The 23,068-nt window shown below is 45.5% G+C and overlaps 2 protein-coding genes across 10 annotated transcripts in view; one reads left to right on the forward strand and one right to left on the reverse strand.

The window, feature by feature from the left end:
* The window catches only part of PEBP1 (phosphatidylethanolamine binding protein 1), an 11,201-nt gene extending 7,300 nt beyond the window's left edge, over nucleotides 1-3,901 (forward strand). Inside the window, exon 4 of the mRNA XM_025400969.1 lies at nucleotides 2,906-3,901. Coding sequence (XP_025256754.1) covers nucleotides 2,906-3,123 — 218 coding nt within the window. The 3' untranslated portion in view covers nucleotides 3,124-3,901. The remainder of the gene's footprint in view (nucleotides 1-2,905) is intronic.
* A 6,221-nt stretch (nucleotides 3,902-10,122) lies between these two features.
* Nucleotides 10,123-23,068, reverse strand: part of TAOK3 (TAO kinase 3) — a 227,455-nt gene continuing 214,509 nt past the window's right edge. For 6 of the 9 annotated variants that reach the window (XM_025401969.1, XM_025401967.1, XM_025401966.1 and 3 more), the window contains 3 exons: nucleotides 21,874-22,086; nucleotides 12,490-12,672; nucleotides 10,129-11,473 (listed from right to left, as the gene is read on the reverse strand). In XM_025401969.1, coding sequence (XP_025257754.1) covers nucleotides 11,312-11,473; nucleotides 12,490-12,672; nucleotides 21,874-22,086 — 558 coding nt within the window. In that variant the 3' untranslated portion in view covers nucleotides 10,129-11,311. Of the gene's footprint in view, nucleotides 11,474-12,489; nucleotides 12,673-21,873; nucleotides 22,087-23,068 lie in introns of all 9 variants that reach the window. The other 3 variants (XM_025401964.1, XM_025401963.1, XM_025401971.1) reach the window with 1 other exon arrangement.

Below are 23,068 nucleotides of genomic sequence, written 5' to 3' on the forward strand. Positions count from 1 at the left end.
CAAAAAAAAAAAAAAAAAAAAAAAAAGCCATTTTGTGGTTTTACTGTTCATCACCCTGATGACTAATGAGGTTTTAATGTCCTTATGACCATTCTTGTTTTGTAACTTGCTTTACTTGCTTTTTGAAAGCTATTTTTTTTAACTCTCATAAAAACATATAAAATTTACCATCTTTTTGTTTGTTTGTTTGGTTTTTGAGACAGAGTTTCACTCTTATTGCCCAGGCTGGAGTGCAGTGGCGCCGTCTCGGCTCACGACAACCTCCGCCTCCCAGGTTCAAGCAATTCTCCTGCCTCAGCCTCCCGAGTAGCCGGGATTACAGGCATGTGCCACCACACCCGGCTAATTTTGTATTTTTAGTAGAGACAGGGTTTCTCCATGTTGGTCAGGCTGGTCTCAAACTCCCGACCTCAGGTGATCTGCCTGCCTTGGCCTCCCAAAATGCTGGGATTACAGGCAAGAGCCACCATGCCTGGCAAAATTTACCACCTTAACCCTTTTTTTGAGGCTGGAGTGCAGTGGTGTGATCCCAGCTCACTTCAGCCTCCACCTCCCAGGTTCAAGTGATCTTCCCACCTCTGCCTCCTGAGTAGCTAGGATTAGAGGCACGCGCCACCACGCCTGGCTAATTTTTGTATTTTTAGTAGAGACGGGGTTTCACCATCTTGGCCAAGCTGGTCTCAAACTCTTGACAAGTGATCCACCTGCCTTAGCCTCTCAAAGTGCTGGGATTACAGGCGTGAGCCACCGCACCCCCTCCATCCTAACCATTTTTAAGTGTACACTGCAGTAGTGTTAACTACATTCACATTGGGTTTTGTTTTTTTTTTTTGGAGATAGCGTCTTACTCTGTCCCCTAGGCTGGAGCGCAGTGGCATGTTTTCAGCTCACTGCAGGGCTCAGCTCACCTCCTGGGCTCAGGCAACCCTCCCACCTCAGGCTCCCGAGAAGCTGGGACCACAGGCACAGGCTGCCACATCCAGTGACTTTTTCTGTTTCTGGTAGAGATGGGGTTTCACCATATTGCCCAAACTGGTCTCAGATTCCTCCTGCTGGGCTCAGGCCAGCCTCCCATCCTGGCCTCCCAAAGTCCTGGGATTATAGGCCTGAGCTACCGTGCCCGGCCACTGTGTTCACATTGTTGTGAAACAGATCTCTAGATTTTTCATCTTCCCTAACAGAAACCCTGTCCCCATTGAACAACAGCTCCCAATTTCCCTTCCCCTAGCCCTGGCAGCCATCATTCCGCTTTCCGTTGCAGTGTTTGTCTATTTTACATACCTTGTGGAATTGTACAATATTTGTCTTGTGACTGGCTAATTTCACTAATGTAATGTTCTCAAGGTTCTTCTCTGGTGTAGCATGTGTCTGAATTTCTTTTTAAGGCTGAATAGTCCTAGAGTAACACAGAGGAGTAAAGAAAAAATAAAAGGCTGGATAATATTCTGTTGTGTGTATAAACTACATTCTGATCATCCATTCAGCCATCAGTGGACAGTCGAGTTGCTTCTGCTTCTTGGCTATTGTGAATACTGCTGCATTGAACATCGGTGTGCAAATATTTAAAGAACTTTTTAAAAAATAACTTTTTTGGCCAGGTGTGGTGGCTCAAGCCTGTAATCCCAGCACTTTGGGAGGCTGAGGTGGGCAGATCATGAGGTCAGGAGATTGAGACCATCCTGGCTAACACGGTGAAACCCCGTCTCTACTAAAAAATACAAAAAATTAGCCAGGCGAGGTGGCGGGCTCCTGTAGTCCCAACTACTCAGGAGGCTGAGGCAGGAGAATGGTGCGAATCCGGGAGGCAGAGCTTGCAGTGAGCCAAGATCATGCCACTGCACTCCAGCCTGGGCAACAGAGCAAGACCCTGTCTCAAAAAATAATAATAATAATAATAATAATAATAATTTTTTTCTGGCTGGGGCAGTGGCTCACAGCTGTAATCCCAGCACTTTGGGAGGCTTAGGTGGGCAGATCACTTGAGGTCAGGAGTTTCGCCAACATGGTGAAACCCGGTCTCTACTAAAAATATTAAAAAAAAAAAAAAAAAAACCTGGGCGTGGTGGTGCATACCTGTAATCCCAGCTACTCAGGAGACTGAGGCAGGAGAATCGCTTGAACCTGGGAGGCTGAGGTTGCAGTGAGCCAAGATCATGCCACTGCACTCCACACCTAGGCAACAGAGTGAGACTCCATCTCAAAAAAAACACAAAAAAACAAAACCCACTTTAAAAAAACAAAACAAAACCTACTTTTACAAAAAAAGCTCATGGTACCTATTTGCATCCAGTATATCATTGAAGCTTGTAGAAAGCTGCTTAGTTAAAGTGAGTTTGGGTCACGTCAAAGTAGGTCTCCAGTTTTCTAAGGAAGTAAGTTTTGGAGATAGAAAGAAAATGTTCTTCTTTATTCTGGAGGCTCGATTGTGGTATGGTGGGCCCTAGTCATTGATTTGCTTTGTCCTTAATTGGGTTCTCATACCTGACAGAAGTGAAACGGGTGTTCTGATCGGAGGTGGTGGGTGGTGACTTGAGATTGGCTGGGAGCCTGAAGTGGGGTGAATGAAGAGCACAGAGCCTCGTGGGAGTCGAGGATAAGGGGGTGCAGAGGCCAGATCCCACAGGCCAGGAGAGGCTGGAACTAAGGGCTTGGGCTTGACACGTTACAGCAGGGGCCTAACACATTCTATTAGGTTGGTGGCAAAAGTAATTGCGGTTTTTGCCATTAATATGTTAATTGCCATTAAATGTTAATTTGTACCAAATACCTGTCTGGACCCTTGGTGTCCTCCTTGTAAATGGTGTGGTCTGGGTGCCTCCATGTTGAAACATTCGATAAAAACCAGTGATGTCCCCATCTCAAGTGCTGGGCTGTGTGTACATCTTCCCTCTGCCTCTCCCCACAGGCCTCCACCGCTACGTCTGGCTGGTTTACGAGCAGGCCAGGCCGCTAAAGTGTGATGAGCCCATCCTCAGCAACCGATCTGGAGACCACCGTGGCAAATTCAAGGTGGCGTCCTTCCGTAAAAAGTACGAGCTCGGGCCCCCGGTGGCCGGCGCGTGTTACCAGGCCGAGTGGGACGACTATGTGCCCAAACTGTACGAGCAGCTGTCTGGGAAGTAGGGGGTTAGCTTGGGGATCTGCAGTGTCCTGGAGGCCCCAAGTCCTGTTCCCTAGTTCAGTGTTGCATGTATAATAGATTTCTCCTCTTCCTGCCCCCCTTGGCACAGACGACACCTGACCAGTCAGATGGTGTTTGAGGGTGGCTTTTCCTGCTGCCTGACCTTTCTAATTTTACTCACTCACTCTGATTTATGTTTTGATCAAATTTGAACTTCGTTTTGGGGGATATGTTGGTACTGTGATGGGGTCATCAAATTGTTCATCTGAAAATAGCAACCCAGAATGTAAAAAAGAAAAAATCGGGGAGGGGGGTGGGAAAGACCAGTTCTACAGTGACAGAGCAAAGCGTCAAATAATCTTTAAGGGAGGTTGAAAAAAAAAAAAAAGATTGGTTGCCTCTGCCTTTGTGAACCTGAGTCCAGAATGGTACACAATGTGTTTTTATGGTGATGTCGCTCACCTAGACAAGCAGAGGCTGGCACTGAGGCTGACCCCCAACACGGTACATCTCAGATGCCTCGACAGGCATCCGCATGTCGCTGTGCCGCCTTTAAAGAGCAGTCCTGGAAGAGGCAGGGGGAAGAGTAGCTTTGCTGCCGTTGGGACGTGGCCATGGAGACCAGCAGCAGCGCTCGCTGACAGTTTAGGAGGAATCCTTACATCTTTGTCTGTTAAATTGATCGTTCTCATGGGGGTCAGAAAAGCTGGTCTGGAATTGCTGAATGTTGCATTAATTGTGCTGTTTGCTTATAGTTGAATAAAAATAGAAACCTGAATGGAGGAACCGAGTCCCCGGATGTTTTGTCCTATTGGGTGTGTGTTTCATAAGCCTGGGAAGTCAAAGTCTCTCAGGGTGAGTCGTCTCCGTGACCAGCAAGTAATGGCTGGGACTTGTTCCAGGGGCCGTACGGAGGGCCCGTGCCTCTACATGTGCCATTAACCCACAGTAGGAGCAAACCGTTAGACTTGAGGTTTCTAAAAAAAAAATCATAAAACGTGAGGCCGAGTCGTCTTGCCCAAAAAGCACCTTTGCTTCAAGTGGTCCTTTTGACCTGAGTAGGATGTTCTGAAGAAGCCGGCTGAAAACCTTCCCGCTTGGTGAAGTCTGGTGCGGACACTGTAACAATGCCTAAGAAGTAGCCTGCACTTTCCGTTCTTGTGTGTTCTCCACAGAGGATCAGCACCAAAGAGGTGCGCAGGGTAGGAGGGTGAGAAGGTCACGGTCTCATGCCATCTGATGTACCAAAAGAAAGGAAAGGAGGTGTTTGAAGGTGCAAATCACTGATTTGGTGTCTGCAATGGAAAGGGGGGATCCTGAATCAGGCCTGACAGGCGCTAATGACTGGCCCTTCCCCATCTTTCACTGCAGTACTTTTTTTTTCTGAAAAAACTTGAAAATGTTGCCTCGCTGGAAGCACATAAGGTAGATGTAAGTTTTCTTGTTTTTTTATTTTTTTGAGATAGAGTCTTGCCCTGTCACCCAGGCCGATCTCGGCTCACCGCAACGTCCACCTCCTGGGTGGGTTCAAGTGATTTTCCTGCCTCAGCCTCCTGAGTAGCTGGGATTACAGGCATGTGCCACCACGCCCAGCTAATTTTGTATTTTTAGTAGAAAAGGAGTTTTGCCATGTTGGCCAGGCGGCTCTCGAACTCCTGACTTCCTGACCTGCTTTGGCCTTCGAAAGTGCTGGGATTACAGGTGTGAGCCACCATGCCAAGCCTGGACGTTTTTTCTTTTTTTTTTTGACTTTAGAGTTTTAAAATTCATTTTTTACATAATAAGATTTTGCTGAACACAAGTTATAAAGAAAACAACTGTCGGCCGGGCGCCGTGGCTCACGCCTGTTATCCCAGCACTTCGGGAGGCCGAGGTGGGTGGATCAGCTGAGGTCAGGAGTTCAAGACCAGCCTGGCCAACATGGTAAAACACTGTCTCTACTAAAAATACAAACATTAGCTGGACATGGTGGTGGGCGTTTGTAATCCCAGCTACTGAGGAGGCTGAGGCAGGAGAATCCCTTGAACCTGGGAGGCGAGGTTGCAGTGAGCCGTGATCACGCCATTGCACTCCAGCCTGGGCGACAGAGTGAAACTCCATCTCAAAAAAAAAAAAAAAAGAAAAAAGAAAAAAACAGCTATCCTGTTGACCTTGACCTTGAAAATAAATGTAAAGACTGGGCATGGAGGCTCACACCTGTAATCCCAGCACTTTGTGAGGCCAAGGTGGGGCAGATCACCAGCCTGGGCAACATGGTGAAACCCCTGTCTCTAAAAAATACAAAAGTTAGCCCGATGTGTGGACTTGCTCCTGTAGTCCCAGCTACTAGGGAGGCTGAGGTGGGAGGATCACTTGAGGTGAGGAGGTCAAGGCTGCAGGGAGCCGTGATTGCACCACTGCACTCCATCCTGGGCAACAGAGCAAGAGCCTATCTCAAAAAAAAAAAAAAAAAAAAGTAAAGTGTAATACATGTACATGGTTAGACAAGTTGTGCGCTATAGGAAGAAAATGTCTCCTACCTTCCATTTAGTTATTGGTAAATAAAAATATAGGTATCAGCATATATACATATTTATTCTAAAAAATAAGTCTTACTCTAGATACTGGCATACATTGTTCTGCCTTTTTTTTTTTCCCCCAAGCTAATGAATCTTCAGTTAACAAGTCACCACAAATGTTTTGTTTTGTTTGTTTTGAAACGGAGTCTTGCTCTCACTGAGGCTGGAGGGCAATGGCACGATCTCGGCTCATTGCAACCTCCACCTCCTGGGTTCAAGCCATTCTCCTGCAGGCTTGCACCACCATGCCTGGCTAGTTTGTTTTGTATTTTTAATAGAGACAGGGTTTTGCCATGTTGGCCAGGCTGGCTTAGAACTCCTGACCTCAAGTGATCTGCCCGCCTGGGCCTCCCAAAGTGCTGGGATTACAGGTGCGAGTCACTGCACCTGGCATTCACCACAAATGTTATTTGAAGCAAATATTTGATCTTATATATGTTCTATGATATATTTAACCAGCCCCCTTGGGTGATAGGTTATTTCTGGTTGTTTGCTATTATAAACAGTGCTTCAGTGACCATTTATATGTATACAATGCTTTTTCAAGTAATTTTGTAGGGTGAATTCCAAGTATTGAAATAATTAGGTCAAAGGATATATACATTTTCAGTTTTTTTTTTTTTTTTTTTTTTTTTGAGACGGGGTCTCTTTCTGTGGCTCAGGCTGGAGTGCAGTGGCTCACAGCTCACTGCAGCCTCTGCTTCCTGGGCTCAGGGGATCCTCCCACCTCAGCCACCCAAATAGCTGGGACTACAGGTCTGTGCCACCATATACAGTTCATTTTTTTTTTTTTTTTAGTAGATATGGGCTCTCCCTGTGTTGCCCAGGCTCATTTTCAATTCTGATACTGAGAAACCATTCTTCGCAGAGATCACACTGATTATATTCATGTCAGTGGCGTATGAAATTACCTACTTTTGGCCGGGCGCGGTGGCTCACGCCTGTAATCCCAGCACTTTGGGAGGCTGAGGCAGGTAGATCACCTGAGGTCAGGAGCTCGAGACCAGCTTGACCAATATGATGAAACCCGTCTCTACTAAAAATACAGAAATTGGCCAGGCGTGGTGGCGGGCGCCTGTAATTTGGGCACAATTTGGGAGGCTGAGGCAAGTGGATCACGAGGTCAGGAGATCAAGACCATCCTGGCTAACACCGAGAAACTCCATCTCTACTAAAAATACAAAAAACTAGCCGGGCGTGGTGGCGGGCGCCTGTAGTCCCAGCTACTCGATAGGCTGAGGCAGGAGAATGGCATGAACCCGGGAGGTGGAGCTTGGCAGTCAGCCGAGATGGCGCCACTGCACCCCAGCCTGGGTGACAGAGCGAGACTCCATTTCAAAAAAAAAAAAAAGTACCTACTTTTTCATACTCTTATCAGTCTTCTCAAACATTTTGACAATTTGATATTTACGCATATTTAAAATCATATAGTTTTTCTCTAAACTTCTGTTTTAATGAGACATTTTGATAACCACAAGTCCTTTTTCAAAGTCTGCAGATTAATGAGGAACTATAATGATCTGTTAGTTTCCTTGTCTAAAACAGGTACAGACTCAAATGATTCAGAATAAGGTGAACAAACCAACCAAAGAAGGTAAAATAAATGCAAAAGAAATTAACATAAAAAGAAAAATCTATCAATACTGGCCTGGCGCGGTGATTCACACCTGTAATCCCAGCACTTTGGGAAGCTGAGGCGAGTGGATCACTTGAGGCCAGGAGTTCAAGACCAGTCTGGCCGACATGGTGAAACCCCATCTCTACTAAAAATACAAAAGTTAGCCTGGCATGGTGGTGGGCACCTGTAATTCCAGCTACGTGGGAGGCAGAGGCAGAATTGCTTAAACCTGGGAGGTGGAGGTTGCAGTGAGCCAAGATCGCATCACTGCACTCCAACTTGGGTGACAGAGTAAGACTCCATCTAAAAAATAAAAAAGAAAAAAAAAAAAGAAAAAAACATATTAATACTAACATGGTACTAAAGAGAAAAAAATACATATATATGAGAAGGCAGTAGTCATCTTAGAAAGAAGGGTGATGCCATGTTTCCCTTCTTCAACTGGTATGTGATGCGAACTTGCCAAGGGTGGCTAGGAAGTGGGTGACCCCCATTCTGAACTCAGCTCTGTCCTCAAGGTCCAGCTCATAACCACCAGGCCCACGGGGTCACAAATTCCAGCTTCCTCATTTGAAAAGAAAATCAGGTTTGCAGGGGGTTGTCAGCCCGCCTTATTTATCTCACAGGGTTGTTGGAGGACAAAATCATCTTTTGTTGGGATTAATAGTTAATGTATGTAAATGACTAAACTTGGCCTGATTGTCATATAAGAATAAAGTACAAAAGCCCAGTTTCCTCAGGCCTGTTTCCTCACTGCAGCCTCCACCTCCTGGGTTCAAGCAATTCTGCCTCAGCCTTCCTAGTCCCCCTGCCTTCCTTACTGCCTCCTCAGGCAGGTACTAGGAGGAGTTGGACAACTCTGTCCATAGCAGGTGTTAGGAGCAGGGACCCACATCCCTGTTTCCTGGTAACTGCCCTGGGACACATCCCTGACAACTGTGCAGTGGGACCTTTTTTTTTTTTTTTGAAACCGAGTCTCGCTCTGTTGCCCAGGCTGAAGTGCAGTGCTACAATCTTGGCTCACTGCAGCCTCCGCCTCCCGGGTTCAAGCGATTCTCCTATCTCAGCCTCCCGAGTAGCTGGGATTATAGGCACCCACCACCACGCCCGGCTGATTTTTATATTTTTAGTAGAGACGGGGTTTCACCATGTTGGCCAGGCTGGTCTCGAACTCCTGACCCCAGGTGATCCACCCACCTCGGTCTCCCAAAGTGCTGGGATTCCAGCTGTGAGCCACCGAGACCTTTTCTAAAGATAGCACCTACAATCTCAGACATAGAGCCCTTTCCCAAACTAGCTAGACATTTTTCACCACAGTGAGAAATGGATGAAATAGGCTACAGGAAGCTTTCCTACCCTACCGAAGATGGAATACCCCTTTGGATATAGATCAGACAGGTCTCGATTCAGACCCCACCCCGCCACTTACTCTGGCGTGAGCTTATTTCTTCATCTGTGAAATTCTAGTGTTCTGTCACGTGGCAAGCGTAAGCACGCCATCCATGGTATCTGTTTCTCTTCATTACATGTCTTCTTTCTAGCCCTTTCCAGTATTATTTTCAGATGTACCTAATATAGAAACTCCAATGAACAGAGCTATTTAGGAAACACAATTATCACTGAGTGTGAGTTACAAAAGGTTTTACGGTTGGGATTAACCCATGTTGGTAATTATTTTTTAATTTTATGAGTATACCTTTCTGCTTTAGCCTGTCATTGTGAACATGACTGGTCACATTTGTCTCTGACACATGAACATCCTGTAGGAAACAAGAATGATCTTCAGGTCATCGTACTTCTTTTTTTTGAGATGGAGTTTCACTCTTGTTGCCCGGACTGATGTGCAATGGCACGATCTTGGCTCACTGCAGCCTCTGCCTCCCGGGTTCAAGCGATTCTCCAGTCTCAGCCTCCCAAGTAGCTGGGACTACAGGCACCCATCACTACACCCAGCTTATTTTTTGTATTTTTAGTAGAGACGGGGTTTCACCATGTTGGCCAGGCTGGTCTTGAACTCCTGTCCTCAGGTGATCCACCCGCCTCGGCCTCCCGAAGTGCTGGGCCCATCCCAGGTCATCTTATTCTAAAGAGCAATTTCCAGGGGTGTCCAAGGGAGAGAACAATGTCATGGGTTCTTAGCTTCTGTTTCTGGTTGGGCCAGTAAAGCCCCTTCCTCATCTCCCTTTTCCATGTATCACTAGACACGGAAACCAAAAACCATAGCCTCAGGCTGCCAAAAGCCTAAAACAAAACAGAGTAACAACAAAATAAGGTGGGTTGGACAAGCCTGATACAGCCTTAAGCATATGGGATTTTACTGAGATTGTCCTGACCCCCAAATCATATCCCTGAAATTTTGTATTTTTTACTATCTGTTTTACATGTAAAATTATTCTAATAAAAGCAGAATATGAGAGGAGGGGGGTCTAATATTACACGGGATCATTTCAGATATTTGGTTATGGTGCCTTCTCCCCAGCCTGCTTTCCTTTAAGGGTGCCCAATTTCTCTCTTCAGCAATGCATGCTTCTATGCACGACTGGCGCGTGGGGGGTTTTGTGTGTGTGTGTATGTGTGTGCGGATGCCTTCTATTCTTTAGGACAGAAGGGTGCCGTTGACCGTGAGCCCACATCGAATGGTGCAATGCTATCTTTGGCCCCATAGACGAACTTGGAAGACGCAGCTTTACCTGAAAGTCTTGAATGGCTCCTCTTTGACTCACCGAGGCTGTGGAGAACAGTTTCAGGAGGGTGGCTGTCCCTCTGAATTGTGCACTGGTGAACCTAGAAGGGAAACCTCCTGCTACAATAACACAGCAAGGCGATGTGATGAACACTTTTATTTACAAATATAATTAAAAGCTCTGACAGTTATCATGCTCTTCCTTGGAACCTGAAAAATGTTTTGTTTTGTTTTTAAAGTGCATGCAAAAGAAGTAAAGCCTTTTTTTTTTTTCATCATTTTTTATTGTAAGAAAATACACAGTTTGAAAGTGTGAATAATGCAATATTTATGACCAAGAAATGGGACTTAGGAAGGGGAAGGGAAGTAAAGAAAAAGATCAAGATGATCTGATTGAGAGACAGTGTTGAACTCCAAATACTGAATTGGAAAAGGAGGGAGGTGGGGAGGAACAGGAGGAGGAAGTAAAAAAATTTGATCAGAGAAACAGTTAAAATACAATATGAAAATAAGTAATACCTCTCCTTAAATTCCTTCTATACACAAAATACACGATTTGCCAAAGCCCAATTTGTGCTACTGGGATTCTGTGAGCTCCTTTAAGTGTATTCACATCCTCTGCAACAGCAGAAAATGATTATGATACAATCAGAATATGCTGAAGACAAGTTAAACTCTTGCCAGCAGGTTCTTAAAAATCACAAGATCTCTTCACCCCACCCACCCCCCATCCCCCAAAAAGTAATAATATGTCACCACTGATATGTACATCACAATTAGTTTCTGTAAAATGTATCAAATTTTCAATCTTTAATAAAACTTTGTTTTTTTTTATTCCTGATGAATAAATACCAAAAAAATAAAATAAAATAAAATAATGCAGCAGCTAGTTAAGGTGTAAGGCTGCGGATATTGTGTCTCTCTCCCCCTTGGCATTTATTATTATTTTTTTTGCTTTACTTTCACAGATTGGTGGTAATGAGTGATTGCTTAAAGCAATATACATCCACTTTTTTTGTTGTTGGTTTATTGGTTTTGTTAAAACTGTCTCCAAAGTTTTCACTGAAACATTTTGAATCACATCAATACTGTGACGTGTACTATGAATAGAAGAGACGGCCAGGTTTTGGCCAGCACTGAAAGTTGACACGGGGGGAGGAAGGGGGCCCCTGATGGAGTAAGAATAAACAGGCACTAGTCCGACACGATGTCAGTAAGAGTAAGAGAGAGAGAGAGTGAGAGCAACGCCCGTTAAAATGGGGAATGTGGTTTTGCAGGGTCTGAATTTTTTTCTGTTTTCTTTTTTTTTGTAAATGGCAAAAAATTTAATCTCATCTATAGTCCTCCTTAGGAAAATCTAATGTAACCAAATTCCCAAATCCCATTCTGAGGCTCTCCATGTCAAAAGTTTCAATCTCTCGCTCTTGCCTTTCCAATAGGTTCTTTATTCTCTCGCTGCGTTCCTTCTGAAGGGCAGCCAGCTCCTCTTCAATCTGAAACAAGCACAATGCAGTTCTTAATGGAAAGCATCTCCTAACAGGCACCCACATGACGTGCACACACATATAGGCACACACATGAAGTGCACACACACACAGGAACTAAGGGAGGACCGAGGAAGGCTGGCCGAGTCCTGTGATCAATGCATCTAAATCATTATATTTAAAACTTGCTCACAAGAATAAAAATGTTTGGGGTCCACCTGGGGCTGGCAATGCCATTCTAGCAAGCCCAACAGCTGGGCGGATCTAGGTCAGTGTCCTGTGTGAGGGGATGGCTCAGGAGAAGCTAAAAGACACTCAAGCACAATTGGATTGTGCTGCTTTCCCACAGAGAGCCAAATGCCTCCTGGGTCATTAGTAATTTAGTTCTAGAACAGCAGCTGGGAAAATAGTCTGTTATGTTGGTCTCAGGGAACTACTGGAAGAAAGTGCAAATAACTGGTTAAGCAAATAAATGCTTAACAGCTTTGAGATGCCTTATGAAATTTTTTCTACTTCATATTCCTCAGAATATCTAAAGCAATGCATATTTCAGTTGGGATAACATTTATTATGCATGGCAATATCAGCCTATCATCATTTTAATTTTTTTTTTTAAGAGCCCTGCTGGTGATTTCTCTCGGTTTAAAAATAGCTGAAAAGTCAAATCTATTATACATTTGGCTTCCTCGTGCCATTTGGCAGCCCTGCTATCAGCTCACAGTACCTTTCAGGTGTCACATCAATCCCCCCCAGCAACCCATGTCATTCCACTGGCTGGGAACGTTGAGGGTTTCCTAGCAGAGTAGCAGAAAGACTTAGGATGTGGGGTCAGACATGTGTGCCTGTGTGTTTCAGCCTGCAGAATGGGAACAACGCCTACCTCACAAGGGTACCAGTAGCATAAAGCAGATAAGTGAAAAGTGCCCAGTTTAATCTCCAACTAAGGAAGGCTGCATATACGGCAGTTCCCTCAGCCACGCCCCCTTCCACCCAGTGGCATGGGACCCCCGGTAATGCTCTCATACCTTCTGCTCAAGATGTGCTCTGCGCAGAGACACCCTCTGCTCTAGCTTCTGGAGCTCACGTTCATGTTGTGCCTCTGTTTGCATCTTGATTTTGCTCTGGTAGGCGTTGAGCAGCTCCATTTCCTGCTGGAGCTGTAGCCTCAAGGCCTGGCATTCTGCTTCTTGAGCCTCATCTAGCCGTAACTGTGGGCACAGAAGACACACACGGTCATGCACCCTTGCCTATGGCCCTTGGTGGCCTACAGCCCCTGGTGACTACTGGAAGAGGCTTCCTCACTTGGATTGAAATTGGTTCCCTCCTCAAAAACAGAGATGCTCTGGGTACATTCAGAGTTAGGAATCAAAAACAGTCAAGTCTGCCCAATGGGCTACAACGTACCAAACACATTCTTTTCAGTGCGGTCTGAAACCACAGCAGCAGGCGTCAGGAAGGTTACAACTGCGGGCTTTGGAGGTAGGCTCCTGGGCTTGAATTATAGCTATACCATCCACTTGTGTGTGTTACACCTTGGCACATTACCTACCTCGCTAGATCTCATGTGTTTCATCCTCAAGAAAATAACAAGAATAGTTCCTATTGTCTGAGATTGGCGGGAAGATTAAATGAAAGAATTCATATAAAATCCTAGGCACGGTTCTCAATGCATTACAAGTGTTCAAGAAATAGTAGCAGTTATCATTATTTTGGTTTCAACTGATCATGTCCTTATTTCAAGATCTTTAACCCTAAAATCATTTAGATACGCTTAACTCTAAAAAAATGAATCCAATTTCCATAAAACTTGAGGGATATACCACAGTACTGTTATGCTCCAAGTAGTAATGTTGGCACCTGTTGTCGGCTATAAAAGTTACCTTGCTAGCCAGCCAATCCAAAACTCCAAGTGGTTCTAAATCTCTTCCCTGGCTGCTGGCTCACCTCTGTTATCTCACTGCTTTGGGAGGCCAGGGTGTAAGGATTGCTTGAGGCCTGGCGTTCAATACTAGCCTAGGCAATATTGTGAGAGCCCCATCTATACAAAGATTTTTTAAAAACTAGCCAGGCATGGTGGCATGTGCCTGTAGTCCCAGCTAATTTGGGAGGCTGAGGCAGAAGAATCTCTTGAACCCAGGAGTTCGAGGCTGCAGTGGGCTATGATCACACCACTGCACTCCAGCTTGGGAGACAGACTTTGTCTCATAAAAAGAAAAAATCTTTTCCCCACAGAGGGTAGGTACCCTTGATAATTTTAAGAGGCATAACTGCTTTGAAGCAATGCCTGAACTTTGTCTTATACAAGATACCCAGATCCTGCGTGGAGAAAGAACCAAGTAGAAGTGCCAACTTCTCAAAGCAGAGTTGAAGGCTTCGGACCATCAGCAGAACAGTGTTTAGGAATGATGACCCCTGGTCACAGGCTTGGTTTGGTCCAATTTTGGCAGGCCCTCAGTTTGGCTTAGAACTGAGATTAGAACCCTTGAATCAGTCCATCTACCCTGAGCTTATCTGTGTTTCCATATTGACCACTTTTCCAAGATACTTATTCTCCACCTTATGTACAGTCTGTGACAATATACATATCTTGATTGAAAAATTACTTTTCAAAATGTTATCTTAAAACCGTTTTAGAAGGGCCGGGCGTGGTGACTCAAGCCTGTAATCCCAGCACTTTGGGAGACCAAGGCCGGCAGATCACGAGGTCAGGAGATCGAGACCATCCTGGCTAACATGGTGAAACCCCATCTCTACTAAAAATACAAAGAATTAGCCGGGTGTGCTGGCGGGTGCCTGTAGTCCCATCTACTCGGGAGGCTAAGGCAGGAGAATGGCGTGAACCTGGGAGGTGGAGCTTGCAGTGAGCCCAGATAGTGCCAGTGCACTCCAGCCTGGGCGACAGAGCGAGACTCTGCCTCAAAAAAAAAAAAAAAAGAAAATAGTTTTAGATAGTTATTTGCATGGGTCTTCTTTTAGTACTCCTGGAGAAACATACTATAGAGATTAAAGGAACATAAAATAAATTATGTAATATTTCCAAGGTACCGTCTAAAAATTAATCCTAACCAGGTTTCATTAAAACCCTTAAAGAGGACAGATAGTTCTCATTTTCCCAGTAAGGAATGAAGGGATAAGAGACATTAGACACAATACATAGTCTTTGGCAGGAACAGACTCACAGGTAAATGCCAAAGGATTTACTGGCTCCCAGTGAAGGCTGTTATTGATTCCCTCTTGATATGGGAGGTTCCTTATCAGTGAAGGAAGTGGAAGTCCTATTCCACTTGTCTGCATTAGTTGCTGTACGCCCCGGCTAAGTGGGTGAGAGGTTCATTCTATGGTCAGTTTAGACCATCGAAACATCTTTAAACATTCAGAACATCTCCATTTCCTTTTATTTCTGGCATGCTATTATTATTATCAGTAACTGGTACCATTGTTCTGTACCAGCTCTGACTCTGACGGCCCAGTGCTAGAAATCAGATATTACAGGATTTAGTATTTATCACCCAAGGTTACACACATCAAATCCATTAAAAAGTTGTTTTTCCTTGCTTTTTGAGACAGTCTCACTCTGTTGCCCAGGCTGAGTGCAGTGGTGTGATCTCAGCTCACTGCAACCTCTGTCTCCCAGGTTCAAGTGATTCTCCTGCCTCAGCCTCCTGAGTAGGATTACAGGTAAGTGCTACCAGGCCCAGCTAAATTTTTGTATTTTTAATAGAGATGGCATTTCACCATGTTGGCCAGGCTGGTCTCAAACTCCTGAACTCAGGTGATCCGCCTGCCTCGGCCTCCCAAAATACCGGGATTATAGGTGTGAGCCACCGTGCCCGTCTCCATTAAAAATTTTATAAGAGTATAGGTGAATATGTCTATTCTTTTTTTTTTTTTTTTTTTGAGACGGAGTCTCGCTCTGTCACCCAGGCTGGAGTGCAGTGGCGCGATCTCTGCTCACTGCAAGCTCTGCCTCCCGGGTTCACGCCATTCTCCTGCCTCAGCCTCCCGAGTAGCTGGGACTACAGGCGCCCGCCACCGCGCCCGGCTATTTTTTTGTATTTTTAGTAGAGACGGGGTTTCACCGGGTTAGCCAGGATGGTCTCGATCTCCTGACCTCGTGATCCGCCCGTCTCGGCCTCCCAAAGTGCTGGGATTACAGGCGTGAGCCACCGCGCCCGGCCGAATATGTCTATTCTTTACAGTGGCTTACACTGAGGAAAAAGATATGATAAGAGGCAATATAATGTAGAAGCAGTCAAGCATATAGGCGTACAGATTCCCCCCAAGATGGGTTCAAATCCTAGCTCCACCACTAGTTAGGTATGTGACCTTCCCCCTTACCCCCAAGCCAGGGGTTGGCACACTACAGCCCATGGGCCAAATCTAGCCTGGTGCCTGTTTTTATAAATATATATATATATTTTGAGATGGAGTCTCACTGTGTCACCAGGCTGGAGTGCTGTGGCGTGATCTTGGCTCACTGCAACCTCCAACTCCCTGGTTGAAGCGACTCTCCTGCCTCGGCCTCCTGAGTAGCTGGGATTACAGGCACGCGCCACCATGCCTAGCTAATTTTTTTGTAGTTTTAGTAGAGACGAGGTTTCACCAGGTTGGCCAGGCTGGTCTCGAACTCCTGACCTCAGGCGATCCCCCTGCCTCGGCCTCCCAAAGTGCTGGGAATACAGGCATGACCCATTTCGCCCGGCCGTAAATAAAGTTTTATTGGACACTGCTAATACTCATTAATTTATGTTTTGTCTATGGCTGCGTTTGTGTTACAATGGCAAAGCTGAGTAGCTGTGACAGAGACCCTGTGGTCCACAAAGTTAATTACTATCTGTCCCTTTACAGACAAAGTTTGCCAACTCCTGTCCTAAGCAAGTTGCTTTACTTCAGTGAACTTCAGTTTCCTCACAGGTAAATTAGGGTCAAAACGGTAACTACTTCGAAGGGGTTTCACAAAAATGAAATGAGGTTTAACACTTATGAGATATTTACCATTGTACTTGCCACATGGTAAGTAGTCAGTGAAGGATACTGTAATGATCACACACTTATCTTCTCCCTGTCTCAGAAGAAAGGGCATTTCTCTCCTTTTATTCGAGGGTAATCATTGACCTCTATTTCTGATCCTGTTCTCTCTCATCTTATTTATTTTTTCTAAGAGTCCCAGTCTTGTTGTGTTGCCCAGGCTGGAGTGCAGTGGTGTGATCATAGCTCACTGCAACTTTGAACTCCTGGGCTTGAGCCTCCCAAGTCACCGGGACTACAGGCATGTGCCACCATGCCTGGCTAATTTTTGTATTTTTTGTAGAGACAGGGTCTTGCTATGTTGCCCAGGCTGGTCAAGAATTCTTGGCCTCAGGTGACCTTTCCCACAAAGTGTTGGGATTACAGGCATGAGCCACCGTGCCTAGTCTCTCCCATTTTATATAACAAACATTCATTGAACGCTGGCTGTATGCCATGCATTGTTGCAGATGCTGAGAATATAAAGAGTAACAAGACAAAAACCCTATCAACCTCTACGTCTCTTATCAACTTCTTCCTTCTCTTTGCCTTTCACCTCTCTCTCCACTCCTTTCCTTGCACTCATTCTGATCCTAACCCTCTACTTCTACCGCTCACATTGAGGTAACCCATGATGGTCTGGAAGTGGTCCGTTACCTGACCTTCCAGCAGCATCTGGTATTGCCGACTGCCCCTTCCTTCTTGAAATCTTTGTCTTCTGAGATACCACAACTTCTTGGTTTTTGTCTTCCCTGACTATTCCCCTGCCAGGAGTCCTTACCTACCTGGCCCTTAAATGCGAGTGTTCCTAAGGTCTTTGTCTTGGGCCCTCTTCTTCCTCTAACCGCTCTTCCTAAGAATCTCATCTATTTCAAAAGCCTCATTTACCATCTACATATGTGCAAATGACTCCCACACTAAACCTCTATTTCAGACTTTCCGTCTGAGGTCCAGACGAGCTCCTCTAGTCTACTAGAGACATCCTCCCCTGGATGCTTCCCAGGCTCTCAGGCTCCACACAGCCAACACATCACCTTTTCCTTCCCACTCCCCAATCTGTTCCACTTCCTTTTTTACCATATAGGTAAATATAGGTAGACCGTCGTCTACTGTTTATTTTTGAGATGGAGTCTGGCTCTGTCGCCCAGGCTGGAGTGCAGTGGCGCGATCCTGGCTCACTGCAAGCTCTACCTCCCGGGTTCACGCCATTCTCCTGCCTCAGCCTCCCAAGTAGCTGGGACTACAGGCGCCCGCCACCACGCCTGGCTAATTTTTTGTATTTTTAGTAGGGACAGGGTTTCGCCATGTTAGCTAGGATGGTCTCCATCTCCTAACCTCGGCCTCCCAAAGTGCTGGGATTACAGGTGTGAGCCACTGTGCCCGGCATTTTTGGTTTTTTTTTTTTTGAGACAGAGTCTCACTCTGTCACCCAGGCTGGAGTGCAGTGGCATGATCTTGGCTCACTGCAACCTCTGCCTCCTGAGTACAAGCAATTCTCCTGCCTCAGTCTCCCAAGTAGCTGGGATTATGCAAGTGTGCACTACCACGCCCGGCTAATTTTTGTATTTTTAGTAGAGACAGGGTTTTGCCATGTTGGCCAGGCTGGTCTCGAGCTCCTGACCTCAGGTGATCTGCCAGCCTTGGCTTCCCAAAGTGCTAGGATTACAGGCATGAGCCACCATGCCCGCCCATCATCTACTGTTTTGTTCAAACCAGGGACACTGGACTGTCTACATTCAACCTGTCATTAAGTACTCTCAATTCTACCTCCCACCAAATTTAGTAACTTTCCCCTTCATCCCGACTGCCCCTTTTCTAGTCTAGCTCCCACTCCCTCGTACCCCGGGTAAAAGTAACTTCACAAATCATCTCCTAATATCCATTCTTCCCATCTCCCAAGCCATTCTCCATGTCACCATAGTGATGGTTCAGAAACACAAATCTGATGTCACTCCCTGCTTAATACTCTCCAACGGCTTTTCACTGTTTCGGATAAAGACAAAAATTCTTACCAAAGCCTGAAAGCCCCTACGTGACCCAGCCTGTTTACCCCTCCAGTCTTGTTCTCACGTTAGTCCTCTCCTAGTTCCCTACATCCCAAACATAATAGATTTCTGTGAATTCTTCCGAAGTGCCACTGCCTTCCCCATGTTCACACATGTGTTCCTCATGTGTAGGTTCCTCAGCCTACACAGCCATTGTGCCAGGGAGGCCTCTCCTGACTCTCCAGACCAGGCGAGCTCTCCTGTTTGTACTCTGTTGGCACCTTGCTCTTGCTCTGCCATTACATGGAGTAGACTTTTCCAATGTCTGTTTCCTCCATGCTTCCATAAACTCCATGAAGACGTGATCCATGACTGTCTTATCCACCAGAGTATCTCCAGATGCCTGGTACATCATGTAGGCCCTCAGTGAATACTTGCTGGATGGATGAATAGATGAATGCACTAGCTCCCATCCTCAGCCTAAGAACATGCATCCTTTAGCCTCTCCCAACTAACAGAAGTCTTTCTTCAACTATCTCCTCCTTTTGCTACAGCTCTTGTTCTCTTTTCCTTCATTGATGAGGATCTGGGAAAAGCGGTCTCACCTACCATTTGGATTTCACTTTATAATCCCTCATCCAATGCTCTATAATGTTTCCCAGTCCCACCACTCCACTGATTCTCTGAGACAAGCAATGGACGAATCCAGTGCTAGGTCCAACGACCACCTCAAAGTTTATTCTTCTAATTGATCTCTGCAACATGTGATGCTGCCAGTTAGAAACCCCTGCTGCGGCTCCTGTGACACGCTCTCTTCAGGTTCCCTTCCTGTGTCTCTGATTATTCATTTTTGTTCTACTTCTACTCAGCCCTCAAATGTTGGTGCCTACCAGACTCTGTCCTTAGCTCTTTCCTCTCTAAGAATATATCCCATCCCCAGCAGATCTCATCTATTCCTACCAGCCACAAGTGCACCCACATAACAATGAAGTCTAGCTTTTTGCCTTTAATCTTGAAATTGCTCCTAAACTACAGGTTTCCATTATCTGTACCTCTGTACCTCTCTACCTGGACACCCACGAAACTCAGATACCATGTCTACAGCGTAGTCAATTATCCTGGCAGGCATACAAACTCACTATTTTATTGTTCTAGCTTGGCAAGATAATGACCTATTCTACTCTGTTGTCAAACCTCTCAAATTGGTCACTAAGTTATTTCCATTCTTGCCTCCTAAATTTTTTTTTTTTTTTTTTTTTTGAGATGGAGTCTCGCTCTGTCACCCAGGCTGGAGTACAGTGGCGCGGTCTTGGCTCACTGCAAGCTCCGCCTCCTGGGTTCACACCATTCTCCTGCCTCAGCCTCCCAAGTAGCTGGGACTACAGGTGCCCGCCACCACGCCTGGCTAAATTTTTTTTTTTTTTTTTTTGAGACAGAGTCTTGCTCTGTCGCCCAGGCTGGAGTGCAGTGGCGCGATCTCGGCTCAATGCAAATGCTGCCTCCCAGGTTCATGCCATTCTCCTGCCTCAGGTCCCCGAGTAGCTGGGGCTACAGGCGTTCGCCACCACACCCGGCTAATTTTTTTGTATTTTTAGTAGAGACGGGGTTTCACCATGTTAGCTAGGATGGTCTCGATCTGCTGACCTCATGATCCGCCTGCCTCGGCCTCCCAAAGTGCTGGGATTACAGGCGTGAGCCACCGCGCCCGGCCTAATTTTTTGTATTTTTAGTAGAGACAGGGTTTCACCGTGTTAGCCACGATGGTCTCGATCTCCTGACCTCATGATCCACCCACCTCAGCCTCCCAAAGTGCTGGGATTACAGGCGTGAGCCACCGCACCCAGCCTCCTAAATATTTCTTAAAACCTTCCCCACTCCTCTCCATCTCCATTAGCATGTTCTCTCATCATCTTTTTCCTGGACTATTATAATGGCTTCCTAACAGGTCCTTTTACCTATATTTGCCACATTTCTGCCAACATCTTTCTGTAACACAAATCTGATCCAGTTATACTTTCCTTCTTAAAACAGGGTTCAACAGCTCTCCATTGCTTACAAAATAACATCCAAACTCCTGGCTTCTGAGGCTCTGACCCTGACTATCCTCCCACTTTCCCTCAACAAGCATCCTATACTCTTGCCATAGCAATTACTCATTGTTTCTCAAATGTGTCATCCTCTTTCAGGCCTCTAAGTCTTTGCATATACTGTATCCTCTGTCAGGAATAACTTTTTCTCTTATGTCTATTTGGTAAACTATTACTCTTTAAGACTCATCTCCTTGGGAAATCTTCACTGAATTGCCAGGCAAGCTTCCATCCCAAGCTCCCTTTATGACCTCTCCATTCTAGGTTCCTGCAATCTTCCTTCTTGAACTTCGGGCTCACACCAAAGTTCTTTCTGTCTCCATATACTTTCCTTTGTTTGAACCTTTGCCTATGTAGGTTCCAGTTTCAAGGAATCGGTTGATGTCAATGAATTCCTTAAAGTTTCTTGGCTCCCTCCAGGAAGATTTCCCTAGACCAGCTTAGTTAGTCCTACTTGTTCTCCCCTGACCCCCAGTACCTCCCATTTCAAACCACTTACTTTTTTTTTTTGAGACGGAGTCTCGCTCTGTCACCCAGGCTGGAGTGCAATGGCATGATCTCCGCTCACTGCAACCTCCGTCTCCCGGGTTCAAGCGATTCTCCTGCCTCAGACTCCTGAGTAGCTGGGACTACAGGTGCCTGCCACCACGCCCGGCTAATTTTTGTATTTTCAGTAGAGATGGGGTTTCACCATGTTGGTCAGCCTGGTTCTGAACTCCTGACCTTGTGATCCACCTGCCTCGGCCTCCCAAAGCGCTGGGATTACAGGCCTGAGCCACCGCGCCCGGCCCCACTTACCATGTTTTACTATTACCGCTTCATTATCTGACCACCTGGCTTGACTGACAAATTGTCTGTCTAGCTCACCCTCTGAGTCCAGCAGAATGCTGAACACTGATGCTTAATAGGTTTAATGCATGAGTGTGTCTGTGTGTCTGTCTTCCTCACTTGACTGTGGGCTCCCTAAGGGCAGGGACTGTCTTATTCATTTGTGCCTGGTATTAGTTGGGAGGAGGGCAGTCAGTAAAATCTTTGATAAATGAACACATGATATCATATGTGGTATCTATCACATTTGCCCTCAAAGTCCCTATGTGCCACAGGTCTGATGTGGCACGTCACTCCTTGAGTTCCATCTTATAAGACACTCCAGCAAGTATCCACATTGGCTTGGCTTTTATTCAGCGTCGTCCTTTCCTCAGTCCTTTGGGCAGAAAAACATCAATATCCTAAATTTGTGCAAGAATCATCTTGGGAACAACAGGCTGGATCTTGGATTTTCTCGATTCCCAAAGCTCTTGAAGCCGTGGCACCAAACCTAACCACTTACCGCTTGAGAGGCCATCATTTCATTTATACTCTGTTCATACTGCTCTGCCAAAATGGCAAGTTTTCTTGTCTGCTCATCTTTCAGTGTCTTTAAGATTGTTTTGTGCTCATTCTTTGGAGTAACTTCCAACTGGTGATTCTTGAGTGCTTTATACTGTTTGGTCTGTACTTTGCAAGTGTCCTGAAACTGTTTTTTAATTTGCATTTCCATGGCCTGGGTAGAAAAAGTGACAAAGGAAAAATAAAGGCACATCAGTAAATGCAGAAAGCCTTCTACCATAATGATATAATACAAGTGCTGAGAGCATCTTTTTTTTGGTGCAGTGACCCACATTGCTAATCAATAAAAATCAAGCAGTATGTATGACACAGCAAAAGTTAACTCCACCTATACTTTTGGTTTTATATTGAATGACTGTAAGTAATTTTGAATTTACAAATGGCTCCAAAGAAAATATGGACTGTTACAAGGGGATGACAACTCTAAGCAGATTGAGGGATATTATGTAGCTTAGCTTGCTGAAAGAGTGGCAACTCTTTTCATGCTTTCCTAGTCAGATAGACACTTCAGTGTCTTCCACTGTTCATTATTTTTTTCCTTTTTTTTTTTCCTTTTTGTGTTTCACCTTGCTTCCAAGTGAGAGAGGGGATAGCATTATATAAGCCAGCTCTCACTGCTCTGGTTTATAGCAATTTCTTATCAACTCCATAAAGGAGAGCACATGGATACTACCTCATATCCTAACCCATTTCCACTGGATTTCAGTGTAAACTGAAAGAGAAAAGTGATTTAGAATTTTTTCCCCATTAAGAGGTTGTGCTTGCATGTAGCAATATCAAATATGCATTTGGGCAAAGAGAAGGTAGAGTATATCATTTTAAGCCCAGAAGGCACTCCATCAGGTTGCCCCATAGTCATGTGTGCACTTCACAAACACTCTGAGGACTAATGGTGACAGAAATCACTGCTGAGCTTAGGATTTGACTGAAGAGACGCACAGCCAGGGTGATTGAGGTTGGCCTCACATCTGTGCCAACACTGACAATGTCCTCCTGGATATATAGCAATGGCTTAGTACACAGAACTTGTTAATTAGCAGTCAGCTAAAATTAGCTGGAGGCAGTGAAGGCCACAGGAGTTCCTTCACATCTCTGCATCTCTAGTGCAGAAGTGGTAAATGTCAGGCACTTGTAGG

Source organism: Theropithecus gelada, chromosome 11, assembly GCF_003255815.1.
Source record: "Theropithecus gelada isolate Dixy chromosome 11, Tgel_1.0, whole genome shotgun sequence".
Taxonomy (NCBI): Eukaryota; Metazoa; Chordata; class Mammalia; order Primates; family Cercopithecidae; genus Theropithecus; species Theropithecus gelada.